General features: G+C 48.4%; 1 protein-coding gene across 1 annotated transcript; it reads right to left on the reverse strand.

Annotated features, from left to right (window-relative positions):
• Positions 1 to 849: 849 nt before the first annotated feature.
• SLC5A5 (solute carrier family 5 member 5) lies at positions 850 to 17,554 on the reverse strand. The gene is made up of 15 exons (XM_072601685.1): positions 16,662 to 17,554; positions 15,770 to 15,835; positions 15,160 to 15,211; positions 14,770 to 14,837; positions 13,839 to 13,993; positions 9,952 to 10,092; positions 9,425 to 9,554; positions 6,652 to 6,740; positions 5,923 to 6,035; positions 5,572 to 5,642; positions 4,946 to 5,032; positions 4,385 to 4,590; positions 3,881 to 3,984; positions 3,103 to 3,224; positions 850 to 1,533 (listed from the first exon to the last, which is right to left on the reverse strand). Exons 1-15 carry the CDS (start codon positions 17,013 to 17,015, stop codon positions 1,411 to 1,413), a joined length of 1,881 nt encoding a protein of 626 aa, XP_072457786.1. The 5' UTR covers positions 17,016 to 17,554; the 3' UTR covers positions 850 to 1,410.
• Positions 17,555 to 22,795: the final 5,241 nt, after the last annotated feature.

The raw sequence follows: 22,795 nt of genomic DNA on the forward strand, positions 1-22,795 counted from the left end.
AGTCCCAAGCCTGATAAAGATACATCCTCAACCCCTCAAAATAAGCAAGCTGAATTAGATTCACTGTACCTTGGGACCCTGAGGTGGGGCAGACAGTTCACTTCAGGAGGCCCCAGGGGAGATGGCACCACAGTGTGCTTCAGAGAGTCAGGATGAATGGGATCACCAGACTGTTAACACCTGCATTGTCTGAGTCCTAACAAATGCCCAGGACTGTACTAGGTATAGTGGGGGAAGGGATGCCAAAGGGGAAGAAAGCTCAGTTCCCTTCTAACAATTTCCTGAGACAGCACACACATATAAACAAACACAATGAAGTATAAACAACCACAGAGAGCAAATGCTTATGTGGTCAGCAAGTGGGAGCTGACCCAGGAAAGTTGTTTCAATTGGGACTCCCTCCGAGGTTGAGTATGCCATGGAATCTGCTTCCAGGCAGGACCTGTTTGAAAGGTGGGTGGGATTGGGAAGGAGGCAGGAGCCCACTGTGTACCAGGCACTGTGCCAAATAATATCTCATCTGATCCTTGTTACAGCTCTGGGAGTGAATTACTATTCTTATCGTCCCTATTTTGCAGATGAAGCAACTGAGGCAGGCAGTGGGTGGTTAAGTGAACAACTCAGAGTCCTGCCGCTAGTGTCTGAGGCTGGATTTGAACTTGGGTCCTCTTGACTCTAGGCCCAGAGCTCTATCCAGTTCCCTTAAGTAATAGTGGGGGTGGACTGGGGATGGGGCAGTCTGATAAGGCTGGATGATCTCCAAGATGTAGCTTCTTTTGGAGCTAGGACCAGTATTCCACCCATCCTTTGCCCCATTCCTTCCTTCCTACCCCATTCAATTCAATTCAATTCAATTTGACAAGCATTTATTAATCACACAGTAGGCCCCAGAGATTCACTGACGAAAACAAATTAGTCCCCGTCCTCAGAGAGCTTTCTTTGTACCAGAAGAAAACCAGTGTCTACACAGATAATCAAAACCAAAATATTAAATACAAAATGATTCTGGGAGAAGGTGCAGGGGAGGGAGAAGGCCTATGGAAGAAGCAGGGAAGGCATCTTGTAGGAAACTTTGAGCCTAGAAGATGAACTTGAGGTTCTAAGTGCAGCTGACGAGGAGAGTGGATGCATGGAGTGTGCAGGGGACAGGAAGATACTCTCCTCCCCTTATTATACACACAAACTTGACCCAAACCCACAGCTTTCTCTGTGCAGGAAAGGTTCAGATCAAAGAAAGGTTCATGAGTCGAGGAGGGCCCAGCTCTTTCTCCTCCATCCTTCATTCTAGAAGATTCAGAGGGCTCCCTGACCAATCAGAGACATCGAGAGCAGGTTCTTGGCCAGGCCAAAGTTCTGGCCTAAGCCCCTCAGGTTGGGTTTTTCAGTCTCTCAGTCCACGTATGAGTCGACTTAGATGTCAGTTTCTCTAAGCAGGTTGCTTTCCTCCGCCTCCTTTTGTAACAGCTGATCTTGGGGCCAGAAGGTTGGGGGGCCTGGGAGCTTCTTGACCTCATGTGGGTACTCATTGGAATCCTGCAAGGGAGAAGAGTGAGAAGATCAGAAACAGGTCTAGCCCTGAGTAGGGGTCCTGAGGATGCTCTATCGGTGTTAATTCTTTTAGGGTGTCCCAAAACACCTACTGCGGTTTTAGAAGATTATTTGCCCTGTCTTTCTTTCAAGCTATTATGAAAAATCAGAAGAAAGAATAGAGAGAAAGATGCTTCAGAAACTGTAAGTAGAATTCAGATTGTCCATTTCTCCAAGGCCTAGATGAGCCCCTATGGGAATGGCCAATATGTCTCTTCCAGAATTCTTCCCCTCAAAGGTCCCTCATGAGGCAAGTAAGGCATAGGGACAGGGGTGTGGAGCCTGTGGCCTTGAATCCATTCAGTCAAAGGGCTGTATTTGAGGACCTAGAGGGCCACATGTGGCTTCAAGTCTGCAGGTTCCCTACCCTAGGGATAGGGGAAGGGTTAATAAACGGAGTATTTATCTGGTAGGCAAGACAGGTGGAATTTCCAGTCTCCTAGGAGCTCTATCATCTCTGAGGACTTAAGCTCTGGTCACCAAGGGTGGGTTTTGGCCAGAGACAGCCCACCCTACGCTGTGACCAGATTGCTTCCATAGAATCAGGATAAACAAGTATCCACAAGGCCGAGACTCAGTAGAAAATTAACCATGTGAAAAACAATGTTATAAAATGGGAGAGGGGGAGAGTCGAGAGACAATGAGCCTGGTATCCCCTAGACCCAGTCACCAAGCTTCTCCTCCCCTTTCAGCTGTCTCACCATGTGTGCTTCGATCCAGTGCCTCGGTCTCCTGGCTGTTCCATGAACAAGACCCTGCATCTCTGGGCCCCAAGCCTTTTCTCTGGCTGACCCCCATGTCTGGTGTGCTCTCCCCTCATCTCCACCTCCTGCTTCTCCTGGCTTTCTGAAAGCTTATCTTCGGTGCCTTCCTTCTCTTCTGTCTATCCTGTATATAGCTGGTTTGTACATGTTTATTTGCTTATCTCTCCCCTTAGATCATGAACTCTTTGAGGGCAGGGGCCTTTGTAGCTCAGAGTTTAGCACAATGCCTGGCACAACATAGGCTCTTAGTCAATGCTTGTTGACTGACTGAATGACACAAACCCTGCTTTGACGATTGCCTGAGTGACCTCTAGGCCAATGTGCCATGATGTGTTTGGGGGAATAAAAGCAATCGAAGGGTCAGGGTCATTACTTTTATGACCTAGGGAGACCCTCACCATCCATGCAGGCTATGACTGGGGTACAAAGTGAGTCTGTGAGGAACTGAGAGAGGCAAGGGGAGCCTCTTCTGACTATCACTGGGAGCAGGTCTGAATTTGGATCTGTATATTAATGGCTAATATTCTTATATCCTTTGATGATTATCACAAAGGTATAATCAGCACTGCTGTCATCTGAAAATTTCGTTCTTGGGTAGATCCTAAACCTGAGGTTCACAGGGACTCATTCAACAGCCATCCCAGAGGCTATGGGGCAGCCTTGGCACTTCAGTCCAGGCCCAGACCCAGTGCATCCCCCTCCACTGTGCCACCCCAGCACCTCCTGATTGTTGGATGGATCTGGTTTTTACCTTGGAATTAGACAAGCCATCCTCCAGGGGCATCGACTTCCTCATGGGTGCCACAGAGGATGTCTGCTTCATGACATCCCACCACAGAAGGCCAGGACCCAGGTCGTTACGTTTGGTGGGGCCTGTGGAAGAGGGAGGAAAAGGATAAAATATGTAGCCCAAACCAAAGCCCCAGCAGCTTGCAGGACAGGAAGGTACAGACCCTCCCCACCTCCTACTGACCACAATGACCACTGAGGTAAGCACACCATTTATGACCAGTTGGGTAGAGGTTGGACTCTTAAGACATTAAGGTTCTTCCCAGCCCTGACAGGCTAACTTTTAGAAAGTTCACCTTTGATCTCTGCCATTCTGTGTTCTAAAGCAGAACTGGGGAACCTTCAGCCTTGGGGCCTAGTCTAAAGTCTCTCTCAAAGCCATCTAAGACATAGTTTCTTAACCTGAGGTCTGTGAATTTTGTTTTTTTATTATTTAAAAAAGTATCTTGACAGGTGTATCTCAATATAATTGATTCCTTTTGTAACCCTATGTATTTTGCTGCATGCATTTTGAAACATAGATTTTTGCCAGTCTCCTGGAAAGGTTCAGGACACACAATAAAGTCTAAGCTCTTATTTGATGACATTGATATCTGTCACAGATGACTCAGATACTTCCTTTCCTGGAAGCAGGCTGATGGCTGAGAAGACCTGCACAACACCAGAAGTGGTCTGGATGACCTCTAACATGCTCCCAAGACGCTGTTGCCTCCAGGAAGCCTGGCCCAAGGCTGTGTTACCTGTCAGGTAGCTGACAAGAATGCCACTCAGCACTGTGGTCAGCGTGCCTAGGGCCCCATAGTACAGGTATGAGATGGCGTAGAAGTCATCAGCAATAGCAGGCCTGTGTGGAGAGGACTGTCATCAGCTCAGCCACCCCTCGCCCCTTCTACCCACCACCTTGTCCAAGGTACGGCCCTGACCCCATTCCACTGCGGCTTCCAGCCCCAGATATCCCCTGCCTGTTTCCTCTCAAATTCAATCAACAAACTTTTTTTTCCCCATCTTTTCTTGAAACTGGAAGATCTCTGAGGGCAAGGCCATGTCTAGGAATGGACTGGGTTGCCTTCAGTAATATTGAATGGCCTGTCTTTGGACTTCTCCCAGCAGAGACTGAATGACCACGTATGGAGAATGTTGGAGAGGTGACTGCTGAGGTTCCTTCTCACTGATATTTTATTATTCTGTTTCTCTCTCTCAGACTACGGACTGTTTGAGACTTGGGCCACCTCTCCTTTCCTCACCTGTCTCCTGGGGCAGACACAGTCCTTGGTGGCAGTGTCCCCATGATCACAGTGATATTTAGGTCCTTGGTGGCATTGTAGAGTGCACAGTGATCTGTGAATGTAGGTAACACACCCATGGTCTGTGCGCTCGGTGGGTACAAAGTGGCTCCCACAGCTACCCAAAAGGACAGCAGGAAGCCTGCACCCAGGCCTGAGAAGACACCCTGGAAGAGAATTACATTATTTAAAACTACAAGCACCCTTAGAGATCATCTAAGCCAACTTCCCCCATTTTACATATGAGAAAACTGAGACCAGCTGAAATGATTGATCTATTATTGAGACCCTCTACCAGGGACATTCCATTCTGTGTAGGTACCCCTAAACCCTAAAATTCCACCTTGGGAGTCAGACTTGGTAAATAGAAGGGTAGATTTTAGTTTAGTATCTTGGACTTGAGCTAGACTTCTCCCTTTCCTGAGCCTCAGTTTTCCCATCTTTCAAATAAGAGCCTTGGACCCAATGCTTTTCAAGGTGCTATCCTACCTGACCAGACTTGTGGGTGTAGAAACAACTTACTGCAGTGTTGCAGGCTGGAATGAACATGCCCAAGATGAAGGCTCCAAGCAGTGGACCACTGATCACCCCCATAACAGTGAAAGATCCCTGGGGAGGGAAGAGGGTGGTCAGATTTTGGACCTTGGTCTCCCCTCTCCCCCTCTTCACTACCTGAGAGATGGGCTCTGCCCTCAGAAAGAGCAGGGTCTGGCATCAGGGAAAGAGCCTTGGGCTCCTGGGAATCAAGAGACTGGAATGCCTTCATTTCAATAAATAGTAAAGGTTTGTATAATTGAATAGAATGAAATTAGTCCTGTCTGCCATTGTTTCTTTGAGATTTAAGGTAAATCCATTCCCTTCCCTTCCCTTCTCCTCAGTTTCTTTGGGCATGGTGTTCCTCCCATGGTTGAGAGAACTAAACAGGAAAAAAAAATGGACAAGAAATCACTTTGTGAATCCATGGTTCAAGGGTGGGAGCTGCTCCCTGACCAAAGAGTCACACTGGGGGCTCCCCGTGGACAGGACAGTGGCTCTCCCTCTTCCTTCCTGGGGGCTGAGAGTTGGATTCAGGGTCTAGCTCCTTCTGGTTGTTGAGAGCCAGCACCAGCCTGCTGGGGCATGGACCATCCCCAGGGCAAGGGGCTCACCTGAAGGACACCACCTCCAAGCAAGGAGGACAGGGCAGCCACTGTCAGACAGGATGAACCATAGATGAGAGCTGGTAAATGTCAGAGACAAGGAGGAAGGGCCATTAGCAGGGTTGCCCATCAGAGAGGAGACTTCTGGACTGCTAGGATTCCCTTCTAGTGTCTGAGTCTCACTCCCAGCCAGCTGCCAGGGGTCTCCCACTTTGATTTGGGGGATCTGATGCCTGGAGGCCTCCAATGGTCTAACCTTCAACCATCATGCCCAGGATGAGACCCAGACGCATAGTCTACCCCTTTCCCTTTGCTTCCAGAGAGCTTATCCCTTCCTGCTTGCCTCCAGTCAGAACTTACACAGCCCTTTGGAGATCAGAGTCAGTTTTCGAGGACTGAGGTTTGGTAGACGGGGTTTGATCAGATCCTCCACAGTGACAGCAGCCATGGCATTGATGCTGGTGGATGCCGTGCTGGGGAGACATTGGGAATGAGAGCAGGCTACCTATTCTCCTCCCCCCAAATCTGGAGCCCCTTCCTAGCCCACTAACCACAAAAGAACCTAGAATACCACTGCAAAAAAAACCGAAACAAAACACCTGAGAACTCAAAACCCAGACTATTGTACCTAAGAGAGTCCTTAGTATCTAGAACATTAGGACATCAGAGCTTAGAACACAGAATATCAGATCTGGAAGGAATCTTAGTGCCTAGAATATAGCAGGTTAGATTTGGGAGTGCCCTTAATACCTAGAACATAGAATGTCAGATCTAGGAGGGCTATTAGAGCTCAGAGGACCCCTAGAATATACATTGTCACAGCTGGGAGGAATTTTAGAAAGCAGAATGTCAGAGTTAGGAGGGAGGACTCTTAGGATACAGAATGTCAGAGCTAGGAGGGACCTCAGAAAACAGAATTTCAGGGCTTGGGAGTGCCTTTAGAACATGGAATGACTGAGTTGGGGATGGAACTTCCAGACTGTGGAATCGGAGACAGCCCTCCTAAAGGTACTTGTCTATATGGAGTTTGTGAGATATTGTAAAAGTTGGGGCCCCTGCCTGTTCCACCTAGGGGATTTTAAATCTTACCTTAAGGTACCACTGTAGGCACAGGCAAGGAAGAGTCCAGGAACACCCGGGTAATCCTGGAAGATGTCCAGCACCAGGTAGGGCACGTACTGAGGGGAAGAGAGGAAATGTGAGAAGGTCCAGAGCTTATCTGCTCTTCCTATTTGGACACACAGCAAACTCTCTTGTTCTCTCCCAGGATGTCCGTGCCCACACCCTCCCGGAGGGAGAAGGATGAACAGAGAGATTCAAGATGGGAGGGAGAGGGGGGGCTGGCCATAGAATCTGTGTATAATGAACTGGGAGACAAGGTCAGAAAAAGCACCTGCTGACTTGGGGGCTCAGAGAAACCCATGAAAAAGAGGCAGACCATGGACCGTAGGAGGCCATCGCAGAATTACAAGCACCAGGAGAAGACCTTCTCATTTTACAAATGAAGAAACCGAGGCAAAAAGAGGTGAGTGAAACAATGACTTGCCAAGGATACACAACTAGTGCATAGAAAAGGCTGGATTCCAACCCAGGTTTTTTGACTCCAAATTCATTTCTCTGCACATGTTGCCTCCCACTAGCTGCGTGACCTTGGGTACCATAGATTTCTGCTCATTCATCTATGAAACAGGAATAATAATATTTTTTCTCTCTGTCTCATAGGACCTGCCTGGAGGGCAAATGGAGCCTTATCCCTTCATTCCTCAGTGTTCTGGGTAACTATAAGACTAGGAGGTTGGAGGATTCCCATTCTTGGAGGAGGGAGCCAGAATCCCTCAGCAGGAGTGAAATCACAGGTCCAAACCCAAGTTACCACCAATAGTCATAATACTAATTAATAGCAATGAAAACATTGAAATCTGCCTCCTGGGGACTTTTCCAGCACCGACACTGTCCCTAGTTCTGCCCCCTGGGGTCACAGATCAAGTTTTCTCCCCACGGACGCTGCCTACAACGTCCAGGAGGGAAGAATTCTTAGAACACAGAAGTCCATCCTGGCTGGGCAGCTGGTTTACACATTGAAGGAGTCTAGCACTTAGAGGTGTCTTGATGGAACAGAGTAGGGAAACTTTGGGTTCAAATACCACCTTTGTGACACTTGCTGCCTCTCTGGGCAAACAGCCTACCCTCTCTGGGAATTTAATTTTCTCCTCTTCCAAATGGGGAGAATGACTGACGCTAAAGCCTCTCTGGCTACTATGGGGTTCAAGTGAGATAATGCAAACCTTGAAGGGCTATGTAAAGTCCGTTACTATTATGAAGAAGAGGGCTGCTCCCTCTGCACCAGACAGCCCCATATTGTGAAGACACAGACCTGCCTTTCCCCTCACCCCATCCCCCACCACATCTCTTTTCCAGCCCAAATAACACTAGTCTCTGTAGCCGATCCTGACATGTTTTGTTGTCCAAACCTCTAATATCCCACTTGCCTTCCTTTGGACACAGAATCATAGATTTAGGTCTGGAAGGAACCTCAGAGGTCATTGAGTCTGACACCCCAATTTTACAGACGAGGAAACTGAGGGATTTGTCCAAGGTCCCACAGGCAGTTAGCATCAGAGATGGGCTTCGAAACTTGGGGCCTCTGACTACAGGCTTTTCCTGCTGGGCTCCCATCCTGGCAAAAGGAGGACCAGAGGACTGACCTCTATGCTCTAGATAGACTCAGAACAGGACAGAAGATTCGGGGAGCAGGCCTTCCTCATTCCAGAGGCCTCACACAGCCTAAGCTCACAAGAGTCTTTCTGCCTACTGGCCAGACCAGCTGAACTGACACTCAAGAATTCACTCCAATAGATGAGCTGTCCTCTTGAGAATGGTGACTTGTTAAAGGAAGGAAGGAAGGATTATGGGGTAAGCCAGGTGTGAGGCAGCCAGATGGTCCAGTGGTTAGAGCTCTGGGCCTGGAGTCAGGAAGACCTGAATTCAAATGTGAACTCACACACTTATTAGCTGTGGGACCCTGGGCAAGTCATTTAACCTCAACTTGCTTCAGCTTCCTTAACTGTAAACTGGGGATCATAATAGGACCTAACCCAAAAGGGCTGTTGTGAGGATCAAATGAGAGAATACTTATAAAGTACTTCGCCCAGATCTTGGCACATAGTGAATACTTCATCGAGTCTGACTGCCTGATCTTACCCAAGGAAGCAGGACTGAAAAGGCTAGGTGACATGTTTAACATCACCAGCTGGGAATTAGCAGGGATGGGATTTGAACTGAAGACCTGAGACTCCCAGTCTAGGGCTCTTTCCACTGTACCACACTTCTTCCCTGTTGGACAAGGCAGGATTGGAGGAATCTGTATGTCACTGAGAACAAGGCCAAATTTGGGGCTGTCTGCTTTTGTTTTTCCCTCAACCAAAGAATGGTTTTTGCAATTTTCATTCAAGTTGTAGAAGAGCAAAGCAACTGGCCAGATCTGGCCCTCATGCCACAGTGTGCCAACCCCTGATCTAGCAGAGGGAGAAAATGAAGGTTAGAGAGCACCTCTGTATACCTCTAATGTCAAGCTTAGTGGAGGCCTTTCTATAGCTCATACCCACCTACTTAACTGCCAGCTATCTCTTCCAGGTGGCACAATGGATAGAGTACCAAGCCTGGAGTCAGGAAGACCTGAGCTCAGATTTGTTCTCAGACACCTACTAGCTCTGACATTGTTCTCCAAGGACCCTTCATCCCTGACATTCTATGTTTTTAAAATCTTCCCATTTCAAAGACTACTGCCCGCCCTGGCTCATCTGGGCAATTTCTTCACCACCTCAGCGCCCCAGGGACTGGGCCATTTTCCAGGACAGTTTACCTGGTCAGGAGCAGAGATGTACCCAGCCTGCAGCGGGTCACAGTCTCTGTACAGGGCAAACATGATGGTACCACAGGCTGCTGCGCTGCCCACAATGAGGAAGAGACCCGTCTGGTTGATTAGCAGTGACCTGGAGTTGGAGATGGAAGTGGGCATGTCAGCAACATTGGGTAACCAGTGGACTGGAGAACCCACCCTTATGGGAGCCAGATGGGGGGAAAGGGCTGGAAGGATCAGAAACATGGACATCCAAGAATCAGAGCTCTGAGATGGGGACCAAAAACCCTGAGTTTAGGAGAACATGATTATTTTCTGCCAGGATCTGACTGGGAAAGGAATGTGTATGGTTTGCTTGGCTCTGAGATAGGGCAAGTCCTGGAACAATGGGGCTATGTGACAAAGTGGTCCATTTAGGTAAAATGTAAGGGAGAATTTCCTAAAGATTAGAGCTGCTCTGATGAGATACTGGCTGTTTTGTGGCGCTGATCTCCTCCCTTATCTCCCAGCCACTGGACCCAGAGACTTACAGTTTGGCCTCTCGCTCACTCCTACAGGCCACGTAGCGCTGGACCTGGGCCTGGTTCACCCCATACATGGACAGCCACACCAGAGTGCCTCCCACCACAAAGGTCCAGAAGGTGTAGCGTCTTCTTGGGTCCAGGTCAAAGCTGTAGGGAGAAGTTTGGGGTGATGGGGAGAGAGTAGGTTCAGAGCTATTCACTAGCAAGACTGAGAGGCGAGTAGGGCATGGAGCCCAGGGACTGCTCCTCATCAGAGGCAGCCTCCAGGCAAGGGCTCTGGCCATAGCCAGATCCTGCAAGGGGCCCCCATCCCCAGCCTCCAACCTCCTAAAGAAGCATCAGATATTAGCTCTGCTGAGTGACAGACTCAGAGCTGGAAGTGGCCTCAGAGGCCTTTGGGTCCAACCCCCTCATTTACCATATGGGGAAACTGAGGCATAGAGCATTTAAGGCATTCATTCAGAGTCCCACAGCTAGTGAGTGTGACAGGAAGAATCTGGGCCAGATCTGGCATTCACTTCACTATGCCCCATTGTCTTTGCCTCATCTGGGTCCTTGTCTTTTGGGGGGTGGGGGGAGAGAGAAGAGATGGAGAAGAAGCCTGATTGGAAGGAAAGGTGGGGGTACATGGAGGGTACATGGGGTCAGCAGTCTGCAGGCCCCAGTTGCCCTGACATCAGCCTGGCTCCCACCCTGACTAGCTGTCTCTAAGGACAGCTCTCTGACCTCAGTCCTCAAGAGACTCTAAATCCATCCAGGATTAATTCTTTTTCTCAACAGTGCTCTTTTTATAATCCCAGATGGGGTCACAAAGAGTTAGACATGACTGAAACAAGTCAACCACACCAACACTCCTTGTTGACTCCCAGTTCAAAACAATAATCCACTCCCTTGTAACCAAGTGCCTGAACAAAATAAATCAACATATTGACCATGTGAGAAGATAGGTCCATCACCTGAATTCAGAAAGGAAGGAGCTCTTTCCTCACCTGTCCCTAATCAAGGTTGAAACCCCAAAATTCATCCCTAATCAAAGTCTTAACCTACCTCCAAACTCAAGGCCCAAACCATTTCTTTATCCACCCTAGCCCAAACTCCCAACTCATTCCTCACCTCAAACCCTAAATTCATTCCATGATCTTAAAGTAATTTAATAAACTTATATTTAGTCCCTGTTCTACATGAAGTTTGGAGCCAACCTACCCTTTGACCTAATGTCAAACCTGGTTTGGACCTTTATCTCCTGTCTCCTGGGTTATTATGCTAGCTTCCTAATGGGACTCACCACTTCCCATCTCTCCCTGCTACAATCCAACCCATCCACTACACAGCTGCCAAAATAATCTTGAATGGAATTTCTTTTTCTGTCTTCCCCCTCTTGGGCTTTGTTATTCCTCTAAAGAAAAGTTGATGATTTTTCCAGGACTATTTTTTTCGTCCTGAAACTCTACCGAGACTATTATTTCAATTAATTGTTTCATCGAATCCCTAGGATCCTTTAAGCAAACCACTGGGTCCTCTGCAAAGAGATAATTTTGCCTTTGGTCTTTCTACACGTATTAGTCTCTTTTTCTTCTCTTGTTGTTATAGCTGGGATTTCTACATCTCTATCAAATAATAACAGGACCAATTAATGTTCTTGCTTCACCTTTGATATGTCAAGCTAATTTTTCTAAGGTGCTCGTCAGGGTGATATTCAAAACTCATCAGTGACTCCCTATTACCTCTAGGTCAAGGATTTAAACTCCTTACCCCAACATTTAAAGACCTTTACATTCTGGTTTGGACGTTGTTCCCTACCAGTCAAACTTTAGATTTTTTTTCAGTATTTACACAGCCCTTTAAGATTTCTGAAGCACTTTACAAATATTCTGATTCTCACAACAACTCTGGGAGGTAAGTGCTATTATGATCTTCATTTTACAATGAATTTTACAATGAAGAAACTGAGGCAGACAGCAGTTAGGTGACTTTGTCTTGGCTCATACCAAGGGTTGTCATATTTAGAGCAGGAGTCCTTCACCTTTATGGTGCGTGGACCCCTTTGAAGTCTATGAGCCTCTTCTCAGAACATATGACTTTAAAATCCGTCATTGAAGGAAATACTAAGTTTGAGTTAGATGTTAGTGAAAATAAAGATGTCATTTTTGGTTCCCTTGGACCATGGCCAGCCCCAAACTCATTCCTTAATCTTCACACTAACCCTCAAACCATGTCCTTCTTTATCTCTAACATTGGCTCTGGCTCCTGTCCTTAATCCCTTGGAGTAGAGGCTCTCCAAACTCCGAGTGCAGCCCAAAGCAGATTAAAATCTAACAGGGAAATGTTGAACAAAAATAAATAAAAACACACTGCAACAGAGAAAATGTTAGTTTGTGGTTTCCTAAATCAAGTCTGTCACAGGGAAACATCTCTACTGAAATTCAACACCCTTGCCTTGGAGCTACCAGCATTCCAGTGGTGGTCATGTTCTCTCACAACATTCTGAGACCTGGAATACTTTTTCATTTTAAAATATGAAGCCAAATGGCCATCTCCAGTTGTCCTGATCTATATCTTCACTGGACCCAGATGGCTCTGGAGGAGAAAGGGAGGCTGGTAACCTTGCGCAGCCCTCCCCCACTGAAATTCAAGTCATTCGCAAGTCATGGCCTTATCTTCCTGATGTCATGGTCCTTTTCAGGAACAAAGGACAAAAACAGATGAAGCAATGTGTATATTCCACATCCTTCTCATATACAGCAGTTTTTAATATGAGAACTGGTTAACTTTCCCTTCTTTTGCTCCAAAGATTCCACTATTCCTCTTGTCTGTGGGGTCCCATGCTCCCCTCCCTCCAAGACCCCAAGACACATATTGCTGGATTCTGTCAGTAGATTTCAAAACTCTTCTATTTCCCAGAGCCAAATTGGCTGGGGAGGACTTGCCTTCTCCATCTTCACATCTCTTGCATCCATCCCCTTCTCTCCATCTGCACAGTTTATCATATTAGACCCCTATCACCTCTCTCCTGGACCTGTTATAATAATCTAGTTAAAAGAAATACAAAAGCCAAAAAACAAAACCTTCCCCTCTCAAATCCATCCTCCAACCAGTTACCAAATAGATAATCCTAAAGCAAAAGACTAACCAGATTACTCCTTCTCACAGAAGCTTCAATGTCCCCCCTTTACTCTACATTCCAGCGTAGACTTGCTCTTCTCCATAGAAGACATGCTGTCATCCACTTATGCATCTCTGCGCAGGCTTTGTTCATTCTGAAGCTTGCTCTGCCCATGCCCATTCCCATTTCCTGGAATATGTGCCATCCTCACTTCCTGCCTCTTGGAATTCCTATTTTCCTCTCAAGTTCAGCCCAGCTGCTACAGCTCCATGAAGCCTTTGGCCTATCCTCCACCACCACTCCCCCCACTCCCCCAAGTGCTTTGTACTCTCTCTAAAAATTTTACTTTGCCTTAAAAAAATTATTTCATATTTATTTCTGTCTAGATGCTCTCCACTGCAGAAGGTACACTCTGAAGGGAGGTTGATGGTTTTGTCTCCCTATACCTAGAGTCTAGCACAGTGTGGGGTGTATTATATGAATGAATTAAAAAAAAGGATTGATTAAGAGCTCACTACATGGCAGGCACTGGAGATGCAAATACAGAGAAACATAATCTGTTACCTCAAAGAGCACCCATTCTAATGGAGGGAGATAGCATCTAAAGGGGAGGGCATTTTGGTCTGGGAAGTCACAGGAATGTTGAGTCAAGCCATTGGGCAGTAGATTGGATTAATAGCCAATTATTGAATCGAATTTTCCCTCAATTCAATTTCCTCCTCCCCTGGGGTTCACTCCCACCCTCTTCATCATTGGCATGAAGAGTTCTAGAAGTAAGGGGAACACTCACTCAAGCAGGTTGATCCGGGAGTGATTGTGGGCAATATCCATCACCTGCTGGACACCACCAACCAAAAGTGTGCCCTGGATCAAGATGGAGATGAACCCAGAGAGCATCACAAACACCTGAAAGACGTCTGTCCAGATGACAGCCTTCATGCCTCCCTGTAGGGCAAGTGTGGGGAAAGCAGAAGAGAGAGAGATAGGGCTTGTTCAATACCCCAAACCTGCTGGGGAAGATGGGGCACATGGGAGGATGGAGGTGGGAGGAGGCAAAGGATGTGCATCCCAGGATCTTCCTAGAGGGAAGAAATGACCATGCCCCTCCACTGCCCCTTCCTGTGCCTGGCATGAGGGGCGTGGGCCTGAACAGCTTGAGGAAAGAGGTCCCACTTCGGTAGAAATTCATCCAATGAAGAAGCCCCTGACCACTGGTATTCCAGATGGTGCCCCAGTATCTTGGCCCTTGAAATGTCCTGACTTACTTGCTCAGAAGAATCCCTTGCATTATTTTAACCCTTTACACAGGATTTAGAAATGGAAGAAATCTTTGAGTTCACCTAATACAGCTCCAGTTTACAAATGGCTATTTCCTCCTATGTGTTATTTATTCTAATTCTTGTGACAGTCCTTAGAGAGAAGTGGGAGGTTGTTAGCCCTATTTTACAGACGGGGAAATTGAGGCCCAGAGACAAGACATGATTTGTCTGAGGTCACACAGCCAGTCAAAAGTAGAAGCCTAGGTCTCTTCAGTACCAGTCCAGGGCTCATCAAGGAGCCCTGGATGTCTCTTGACAATCAACAGACACTTTTTCTCTGGTGACACCGAAGACACCCCAAGTTTTTGGAGAATACATCAGCATGAGGTGGGGGGAGTGGGGAGGAGTTTGGAATGATCAGGGTTACTATTGGGCTGGGCTGGGTCCCCTAGGGATACTTACCACAGTGGTGTAAAAGGTGCAGATGGCCCCAGTCGAAAGGAGAGATGCCCAGATATCCAGCCCTGTTACTGGAAGCAAGAGAGTCACAGTGGGCAGACTGTCTGAGGGAGAGAAGAAGTCATGCTGCCCCACCCCCCAGACTGGGGGCTCTCCAAAGCTAGGGGTCATGTCTGTCTTCAGCCAATGTCCAGCCTCAGCAGGACCGTATCTCCCTTCAAACTGGGGACTCTCTGAGGTCAGGGCTATATCTCCCCTCAAACTGGAGACCCTATGAGGGCAGGGTCATATCTCCCCTCAGATTGGGGGTTGCCTGAAGTCAGGGTCATATTTCTCAGCCTGAGGTCTTCCGGGAGGGCAGGAGACACCTGTAGATCTCACTCTGGGTCATACCTTGATTGAGAATCAGGGCAGGAGCATAGATGACAATTCCTGTGTATAGCATCTGTCCAGGACGGCAGGGAAATGAGCCCCAGTTATGCCTAATGGAGACTGGATAGAAGGACCCCACTCCATTCCTCCCCTCCCCCCATCCCCATCAGGGACCTTCCTGTTAAACATCAGCCCTCATCCACAACATGGGCTGGAAGTGATCTCCCAGGCACCCCACCTTTGGGAGTAATGAGCATCTCAGCCATCCTTTGGCCATCCCTGGGGGCCTTGCACATGTTCAAACAGGAATTTCTGATGTCTGCCCTCACTTCCTATCCCTTCTGGTTCTCCCACTTCCATTGACCTGTCCTGACCTCAGCCTCCAAGGGTTTTAGAAGCTGGGGCAAGAAGGAGCCACGTGGAAGTGGGAGAATTTCACTGGGACTTTCTTGGCCTTGCTCAAAGCCCTGAACACCTTTTCTCCACTGTGGAACCAAGAGGTAACTCAAAGGGAAGGACCCGGAGTGACTCATCTGGAAGACCCAGGGAATAAAAGCTTAGGAGACAGAGTGAGCAAAGGGATAGGTTTGGGACTGGGGACTGCAGAGGGAAGGGACAGAGGGTGGCTCACCGTGGCAATGATGTACTGGATGGTGCCACACAGACGAACACAGCGGCTAAATCTCAGCTCCAGGTACTGAAAGGGGTATGAGAAGGCAAGGTCATATTCCCTCCACCACCCTGGGACAGGACCCAAAGCCATTAGGCCTGCCTTGCCTTGAAGAACATTCACCAGCTCTCTCCACTCTGCTCTCTAATGAGAGGGCCTCTGCGCTGGAGCAACAAAACAGAGACCTTTAAGCCCCAGAATAACCCCATCTAGCAGAGGAAACAGCTGAGGCCGGGAGAAAGGAACCCTCACTTGAGGTTACCCAGCTGGGAACAGACCTGAGATTTCTTGTCTCTTGGCCCTGGTTCAGATCCTTTTTCATACCACTAGCTTGCCTCTCGCACCCTTGTGCATACATCCAGGAAGACACATCAGTCATATCACGTCCCAGCCCCTCCCTGGGCCTGCACAAAGCTATCGGCACACAGATGACTCATGTGCACCTCTCCATACATGTGCACGGATCAAACTTTCCTTCTCCTGCCCAGTGGTGATGGGGTTCATGCGTCAGGGAATGCCATCAGGCGAATGGACTGTATATAGACCGATGTCTTGCCCATAGACAGCTGAAGCAAGGGTGGCCTCTGGGATGCCTCCGCCTCCCAGGAGTACTATTCTCTTGCCTATCTGGGCTCCAGTGCAATCTTCAACACTCATCCTTGCCCATTCTAACCCTAACGTGGGCACTGATTCCAGACCCTCCCGGGATCGCAGGCTGGGTTGACCACAGAGCACTGTTGGCCAGGTGCCAGGCCTGGAGGCTGAGGAAGGTGGCCATTGGACAGTGAGAGGAGAGGGCCAGTCTCTAAGAGTGCTCCTCATCCCCAGGGATCCCTCTGCCCTCCCTGGTTACCTGGTACGTGCTGGTGAGGCCCAGGCGGTAGAAGATGGGGAGGAAGAGGTAGGTGGTGAGAAGGGTGTTGAGCAGCTGACCCAGGCACATCCAGAGGAATTTGAGCCCATAACGGTAAGCCTCAGCGGGCACTCCTAGCACCTGGATGGCTGACATGAAGCTGGCTGCCAGGGAGAGGCCCACTGGCACAGCTCCCATCTGCCGTCCGCCTGTGAAGAAGTCCTCTGCTGTCTTCTGCCCACCCCGGGCCAGACCGAAGAAGAGTCCAATGGCCGTGGAGACCAGCAGCATGAGACTAAAGACACCATAGTCCCAGAAGCCAAAAGTAGGCCGCTCAGGGGTCCAGGCCTCCATCCCCACTGGTCTACCAGCCAGGGCACCTGGTTCCTTGCCTTCCCTGTCTACACCTCTTGCCTTCTAAGTCCAGTCTCCCTTCCAGTTGACTTGGCTAAAGACTTGGCAGGAAGGAAGCAGGAAGAATCAGCCCAAAGAAAGTAAACAGGGAGAAACAAGGGGACAGGCAGCAGAGTGGGGCTCCCCTGCTTGACTAAGGGGCTCCTCTAAGCTCAGCCAGAGGAAGGATGCTTAAAGACCCACCTCTAGATAAGGATCTTGGAGTCCTCACCCTAGGAGAGAGCTCCCTCCCTGATTCCCCACTCTCCAGGTCCTGGATACCACTCAGCCCACCCTGTCTAGGAACCGTACTGGCTCCCAATCTGTCAACTCTGGGAAGGGGGTGCCCTGAAGGGAGAAAGGTTGGCTCTTGGAGTCCCCCAATTGTCTCTGGGGCCGGTAAATACCAGCTGTCCTGCTGGCTGACAGCCTTCCTACACACCAGTCTGAAAGAATGGGGCTGAAGCTGAAGTCAGAGCTGGGAATTCCAAGGACTCAGGGAAGGGAAAGGGCCCCAGAGCTTTAGTAGTCCTCTTAGGGGTTACTCAGACCCCGCCCACTCATGACATCCCAAGGAGAGGGTGTCTCCCTGGGGGGAGGCGGGGTGACAGGCACCCTTTAGGTCCTGAAATTGAGACAGACTGTCCTGGAGCAAGAGGTGGGGGAGGAGACAGGTAGTCCACAAGGAAGGGTGTGTGTGTGTGTGTGTGTGTGTGTGTGTGTGTGTGTGTGTGTGTGTGTGTGTGTGTGTGTGTGTGTGTTTGTGTGTGTGTGTGTGTGTGTGCGCGTGCATGGTGTAAGAGGAAAGGGAAAAGGAAGAAATAAATGCTCTGAGATTTCTTCTTCCATCTCCATACTCTGTGTATTCCCAGGTCCTGGGACTCCATCCCTAGGGGCAAGGATTTCCAGAGAACAGACTGGGGAGTGGGTATGTGTGTGGCAGCGTGGGAGGCAGGCAAACAGACCAGACTGAGAGATGGTAAGGTCTCATCCATGACCTTCGGGTCACAGAAGGGTCATTTGACCACTGTCCTCTTCTCTCACTCCCCCACCTCAGGGTTTCCCAGAGCCTACCTAACTGTCCACACCACCAAAGTTCCTGTCGGAGGGGATCTTCTCCCACAACCTGTCGGGTCCTTTTGCTCCATGCCAGGCCAGCAGAGCAGGCTCAGAGACAGAGATTTGGAAGGGCTCTTAGAAGTCAATGAGGAAACTGGCACATCAGTTAAGTCCAAGGGCCCATTTGGCCATTAACTTGTTTGGGCCTGATTGAGGCCCTTCTCTAGGGTCTATTCTCATCCAGGCTGTAGGGAAAATAACCCTGGGGTGTCCTCCCACATCTCAGGGCTGGCTAAACACTGGATGAGGGGATGGAAGGGGAAGGTGCCCAGAATCCTGGGCAGTACAGGGTTCTGTGTGGACCTCAACGTCCCAGGCGTGTGTGGACACTACAAGGAGCTAGTTTTCCTCTCCATGTGTCTCCGCTGCCCCCTTCTGGGAAAAAGGGTGAGAGCTAGAAGGTCTGACAAAAAAAGATTACAGAGCCATTAAAGTGTCAGAGTTGTAAGGACCCTGAGAACAGAGTCAGAGCTGGGAGTGCTTTAGAATCCAGGAGGTCAGATCTAGGAGGGCTCTTAGAACACTGAATGTCAGAGCTGGGAGGGCCCTTAGAACCCAAGGTGTCAGAACCAGAAGGTCCTTTAGAGCAGCGTCGATGACAGGAAGGATCTTGGGACAGAGAATGTCAATTCAAGGAAAATACTTAAAACATATAATGTCAGAGCCAGGAGGGACCTTAGAACACAAACTTTCAGAGTTTGGAGGGCCTTTATCTCTCACCTAATTCAATCCCCTTGTTTTACATCAGAAGAAACTGAGACTCAAAGAGGAATTGTGAGTTGCCCAAGATCCCAGGGAAGAGAGCTTTGGTGGAAGGCTTCCATTCGGCTCTGTCCTCACTGTAACAATCCTTACATGGCTTTGATCCAACTCATACTTGGGCTGGTGGGCGACAGGGAAGGACAGCCTTTTTTCAGTGTTTCCTAATCTCCCCCACTCCATGCCTCTGCTCACAGCTTGGGCTCAGTTGAGCCAGCCAACTCAAAGTTGGAAAGGTGCCTGCAAGGCTGAACAGAGCTAGTGATGGACAAGTCCTGACTCTGGAGCCTCTCAGCTCATCTGTCTGGATGAGGACAAGGCAAAGGGAAGGCTGTGCACCTGGGAACCCAAAGCCCTGCTCATGCAGTGCCCATCAGCATCTTGCCTGGTACCTCCTAAGGTGAGTGGGCAGGTCAGCACAGAGCAGAGGGGAAAGAGGACCAGTCAACAACTTCCCAAGGATCAGAGGCTCCATTGAGGTAGACCAGTGTCCAACACGCACCTTATCTGAGTGGAGGCAGGGAAAGGGGGAATTGGAAAGACCAAAGTGGGGACACAGAATATAGACTATCAGAGCTAGGAGGGCCTCTTAGAGATCATATAGTCCAAACCTGCCATTTTTCAGATGGAGAAACTGAGACCCAAAGAGGGGAATCAACTGGGCCTCAACATGAGAAACTTGCAAGCCTTGGGACTCTTAGATGCAAACTTGGGAAGCCCCAGCACCCACAGGAACCATCAAAGACTGGGACACAGATGAGAGAAGATGGAGGCAGACTGAAGTACCATGAATGCATGATACTCAGACTTGAATTAAGGATGATTTTATTTCCCTCTCAACACCAGATCCTACAGGAATCCTTCCCAGATTGCAGCCAGGTGACATCTTATTGCAGTGGCCCTAAGTTGTTTTGGACAAACCCAGAAGTGGGATCAGGGAATATTTCTTGGGTGCAATGAATGGTAACTGCGAGTCTCCAAACAACCTTTATTTCAGAGGGGTTGGAATGCTGGGAGCGGAAGGAAGGTGAGTGGCAACAGGGCCAACAGGCACTGTTTAAGGGAGGCAGTGTATTTCAGCAGAACGAACGATGGGTATGGAGTTACGGGAGGAGGGTATAAACCCTACCTCCCCCTACCTCCTATGTGATCTTCACTGCCCTGGGCCTCTTTCTTCATCTGTAAATGAGGGGATTGGACTAGTTAGACTCTCATGTTGCCTTCGAGCTCTAAGGTTATGATATTATGAATCCCATAATTTTCCATTTTAAAGATGAGGAAACTTGTGACCTCAGAGAAGAGACAGTTCTGGCCCAAGGTCACAGAGTGAGTTGTTGGCATGGCCCAGCCTGGAATTCCGGCCTCCTTGCTCCCTGGCAAGCTTCCTCTCCCTCACTCTCCCCAGAGCACACAGAGAAAAGCTGAGCAGTGCCTTCTGAGGAGTGAACTGCTTGCCCTGGGCCTGGAACCCAGGGGACTCTCACCTATCTCTTGACAGTAGTTTTTGGAGAAGCTGCCAAGCCCTGGGGTATTGGACCAGTACCCAAAAGGAAGCTAGGGTGTGGTTTTGGCTAACCTCAGGATCCTATCTTCCTCCCTTCTGCCCTTCTCCTAGGTGGTGCCTCTATGGGGGTGAACACCTGATAAGGATGTATAAGACTGAAGAATGTATGAGACTTGCTTATAAAGTATAAGGGAAGGTGGACATGCTGTCTGAATAGACACCAGCCTACTCTGCCTCTTGCCAACTGGACAGAACCAGCCTCTAATCTTGGGTGGCCAAAACTGAACAGAGCAGGCTAGAGACAGGAGAGTCAGGAATCTGACAGAAGTTTGATTTCAGAGTGAGGGAAACGGCTTGCAAGCAAGTAGGGAATCTAGACATAGGTGCCAGAGCCCCATTCCTACTGGGGGCACCCAGTTTAATGCAGACAGTTCTCAATACTTACCCCTATGGCTATGTAGTGAGCTGCAGCCCTGACAATGAAGACAAGTGGGATTCATAATAGGGGGTTCATGATCCAAACATGGGTACTTACTTGGATCAAAGCAATACAATTATGTTATTTTGCTAGAGGGTGAGCGCAAAGGATTGTTGTGATGCCAAGCTGAGGGCACAGCTTGCTTGCTGGGCCTTAGTTCTGGAAAACGAGATGTCTCCTAATACCTTGACACCCTCTACCCTTTCTTCTCTTCCTTCACTGGGCTGTGGTCTCAAGTCAAGGAAAAAGTTGATCAAGGAAGGGCCAGTGTTGGGAGGTAGAAGAGAGAAAGAAAAAACCCACAGGGAGAAAATCTATTAGGATCAGATTAAGCCTCATCTCAGCTAATACTCCTGTTTTTTCTTTTATAGCTTGGATCCTGCCTAAAATTCCCCATTAATCAGAAACAGATTTTGACAGTTGTCAGGACCTTAGAACCCAGAATGTCAGAACTGGGAGGATCCTTAGAACACAGAATGTCAGAGCTGGGAAGACCTTTAGGTTATAGAACGTCATAACTGGGATGACCCTTAGAATGTAGAATGTCAATGCTGGGAGGGCCCTTACGACACTAGATGTCAACAGATGGAAGGGTTCTTAGAACAAAAAGCTAAAATCAGATATTAAAAATCTTATTCAGAAACTTAAAAACTTTATTCTGAAAAGAAACCTGCCCACAGGCTTCACCAGATTACCAAAAGCATTCAGAACACAAAACAGGACAAGAACCACCACTATCACTCCAATTAAGAGAAGGAAAGTAATTTGTCCAAGAATATAGTTAGCAATGGCTGCGCCAGGTCCACAGTCTGCCACTGGTCTGGGACTCTTTACACTAAACCCACTTCTCCCCTGCAACATGCCACTTTCCTTCAGGTTTAGGATCCAGGAAACCAACAGGGGATGGATTAGCCAGGTTCTGGAATGAGGGACTTCGTGTTTGGAATTCCTCATGGAGTAAAGCCGATTTAACGGGACCAGAATCAGCCCCCTCTAGGTTCAACTCCTGTTGGGTAAGTATGCTCCAGCCTCTGATTCCAGTTCTCCATGCACAAGGTCCTGTGAGTCCAGGGGACTGCTTCCCTCCTAATTCCTCCCCTTCCCAGTATCCAGCTGGACATGGGCCTAGAATACTCTGTATCTGGAGGCTTTGTCTTAAAGGTGCCAACACTTCAAAATAGCTGGGGATTTGTTGGTGTAGATTCCCTTCCCCAACCAACCCCCTCTACAACTTCTATGACAATTCTATTGTAGTGGAGAGCAATTTGGAGCTGGAATCATGAAGACCCAAGTTCGAATCCCACCCCATCTGTTTACCTCCTGTGATGCCAGTCTCTGATCGTTTTTTTAAATTGGTAAAATTAGGTTAGAATGCCCCCTGTTGTAAGCATAGAATAATCATATAGAATTTAATGAGCTATTATCACTTTATTATTTAGTATTTGTTATTATTATATCATTTATTTAAGATTTTTTTTTCTAGAGAAGAGCTTCTTCACAATCCCCAGAAAATGGACCTACAGTCTATCATGAGACCTGTTTGAATTCTGCTGGATGAGGACCTTGGCTAGGCCAGCAGGTGCGGGGGAAGCTAAGGCGGGGGGATCACTTGAGTTCAGGGGTTCCAAGTTACAGTGAAAATAGGGTACAAATATGGTAAGCCCCTTTTCCTTCTTGGGAGGGGAAGAGAGGAGAGACAAACTGGCCTTGGTCAGATGGATAGATGAGATTGATTTATATAAAGATATGTAGATATATTAGTATACATCCATATAAACAAACATACATGCACATTATACACAAACATGTATGCATACACATGTGTATATTATACACATATATGTATAAGCGTGCACATCTATATGCATACATGGATGTGTA

This window comes from Notamacropus eugenii, chromosome 4, assembly GCF_028372415.1.
Source record: "Notamacropus eugenii isolate mMacEug1 chromosome 4, mMacEug1.pri_v2, whole genome shotgun sequence".
NCBI lineage: Eukaryota > Metazoa > Chordata > Mammalia > Diprotodontia > Macropodidae > Notamacropus > Notamacropus eugenii.

Excerpts from the sequence above, each read along its gene's own strand:
- SLC5A5 (XM_072601685.1), bottom strand. The coding sequence starts at position 17,015 with ATGGAGGCCTGGACCCCTGAGCGGCCTACTTTTGGCTTCTGGGACTAT. Across the intron at positions 6,741-9,424 it reads ACATCTCTGCTCCTGACCAG|TACGTGCCCTACCTGGTGCT; the intron begins GTAAACTGTCCT and ends TCTTCCCCTCAG. Across the intron at positions 3,985-4,384 it reads GTGTCTGCCCCAGGAGACAG|GCCTGCTATTGCTGATGACT; the intron begins GTGAGGAAAGGA and ends CTCTCCACACAG.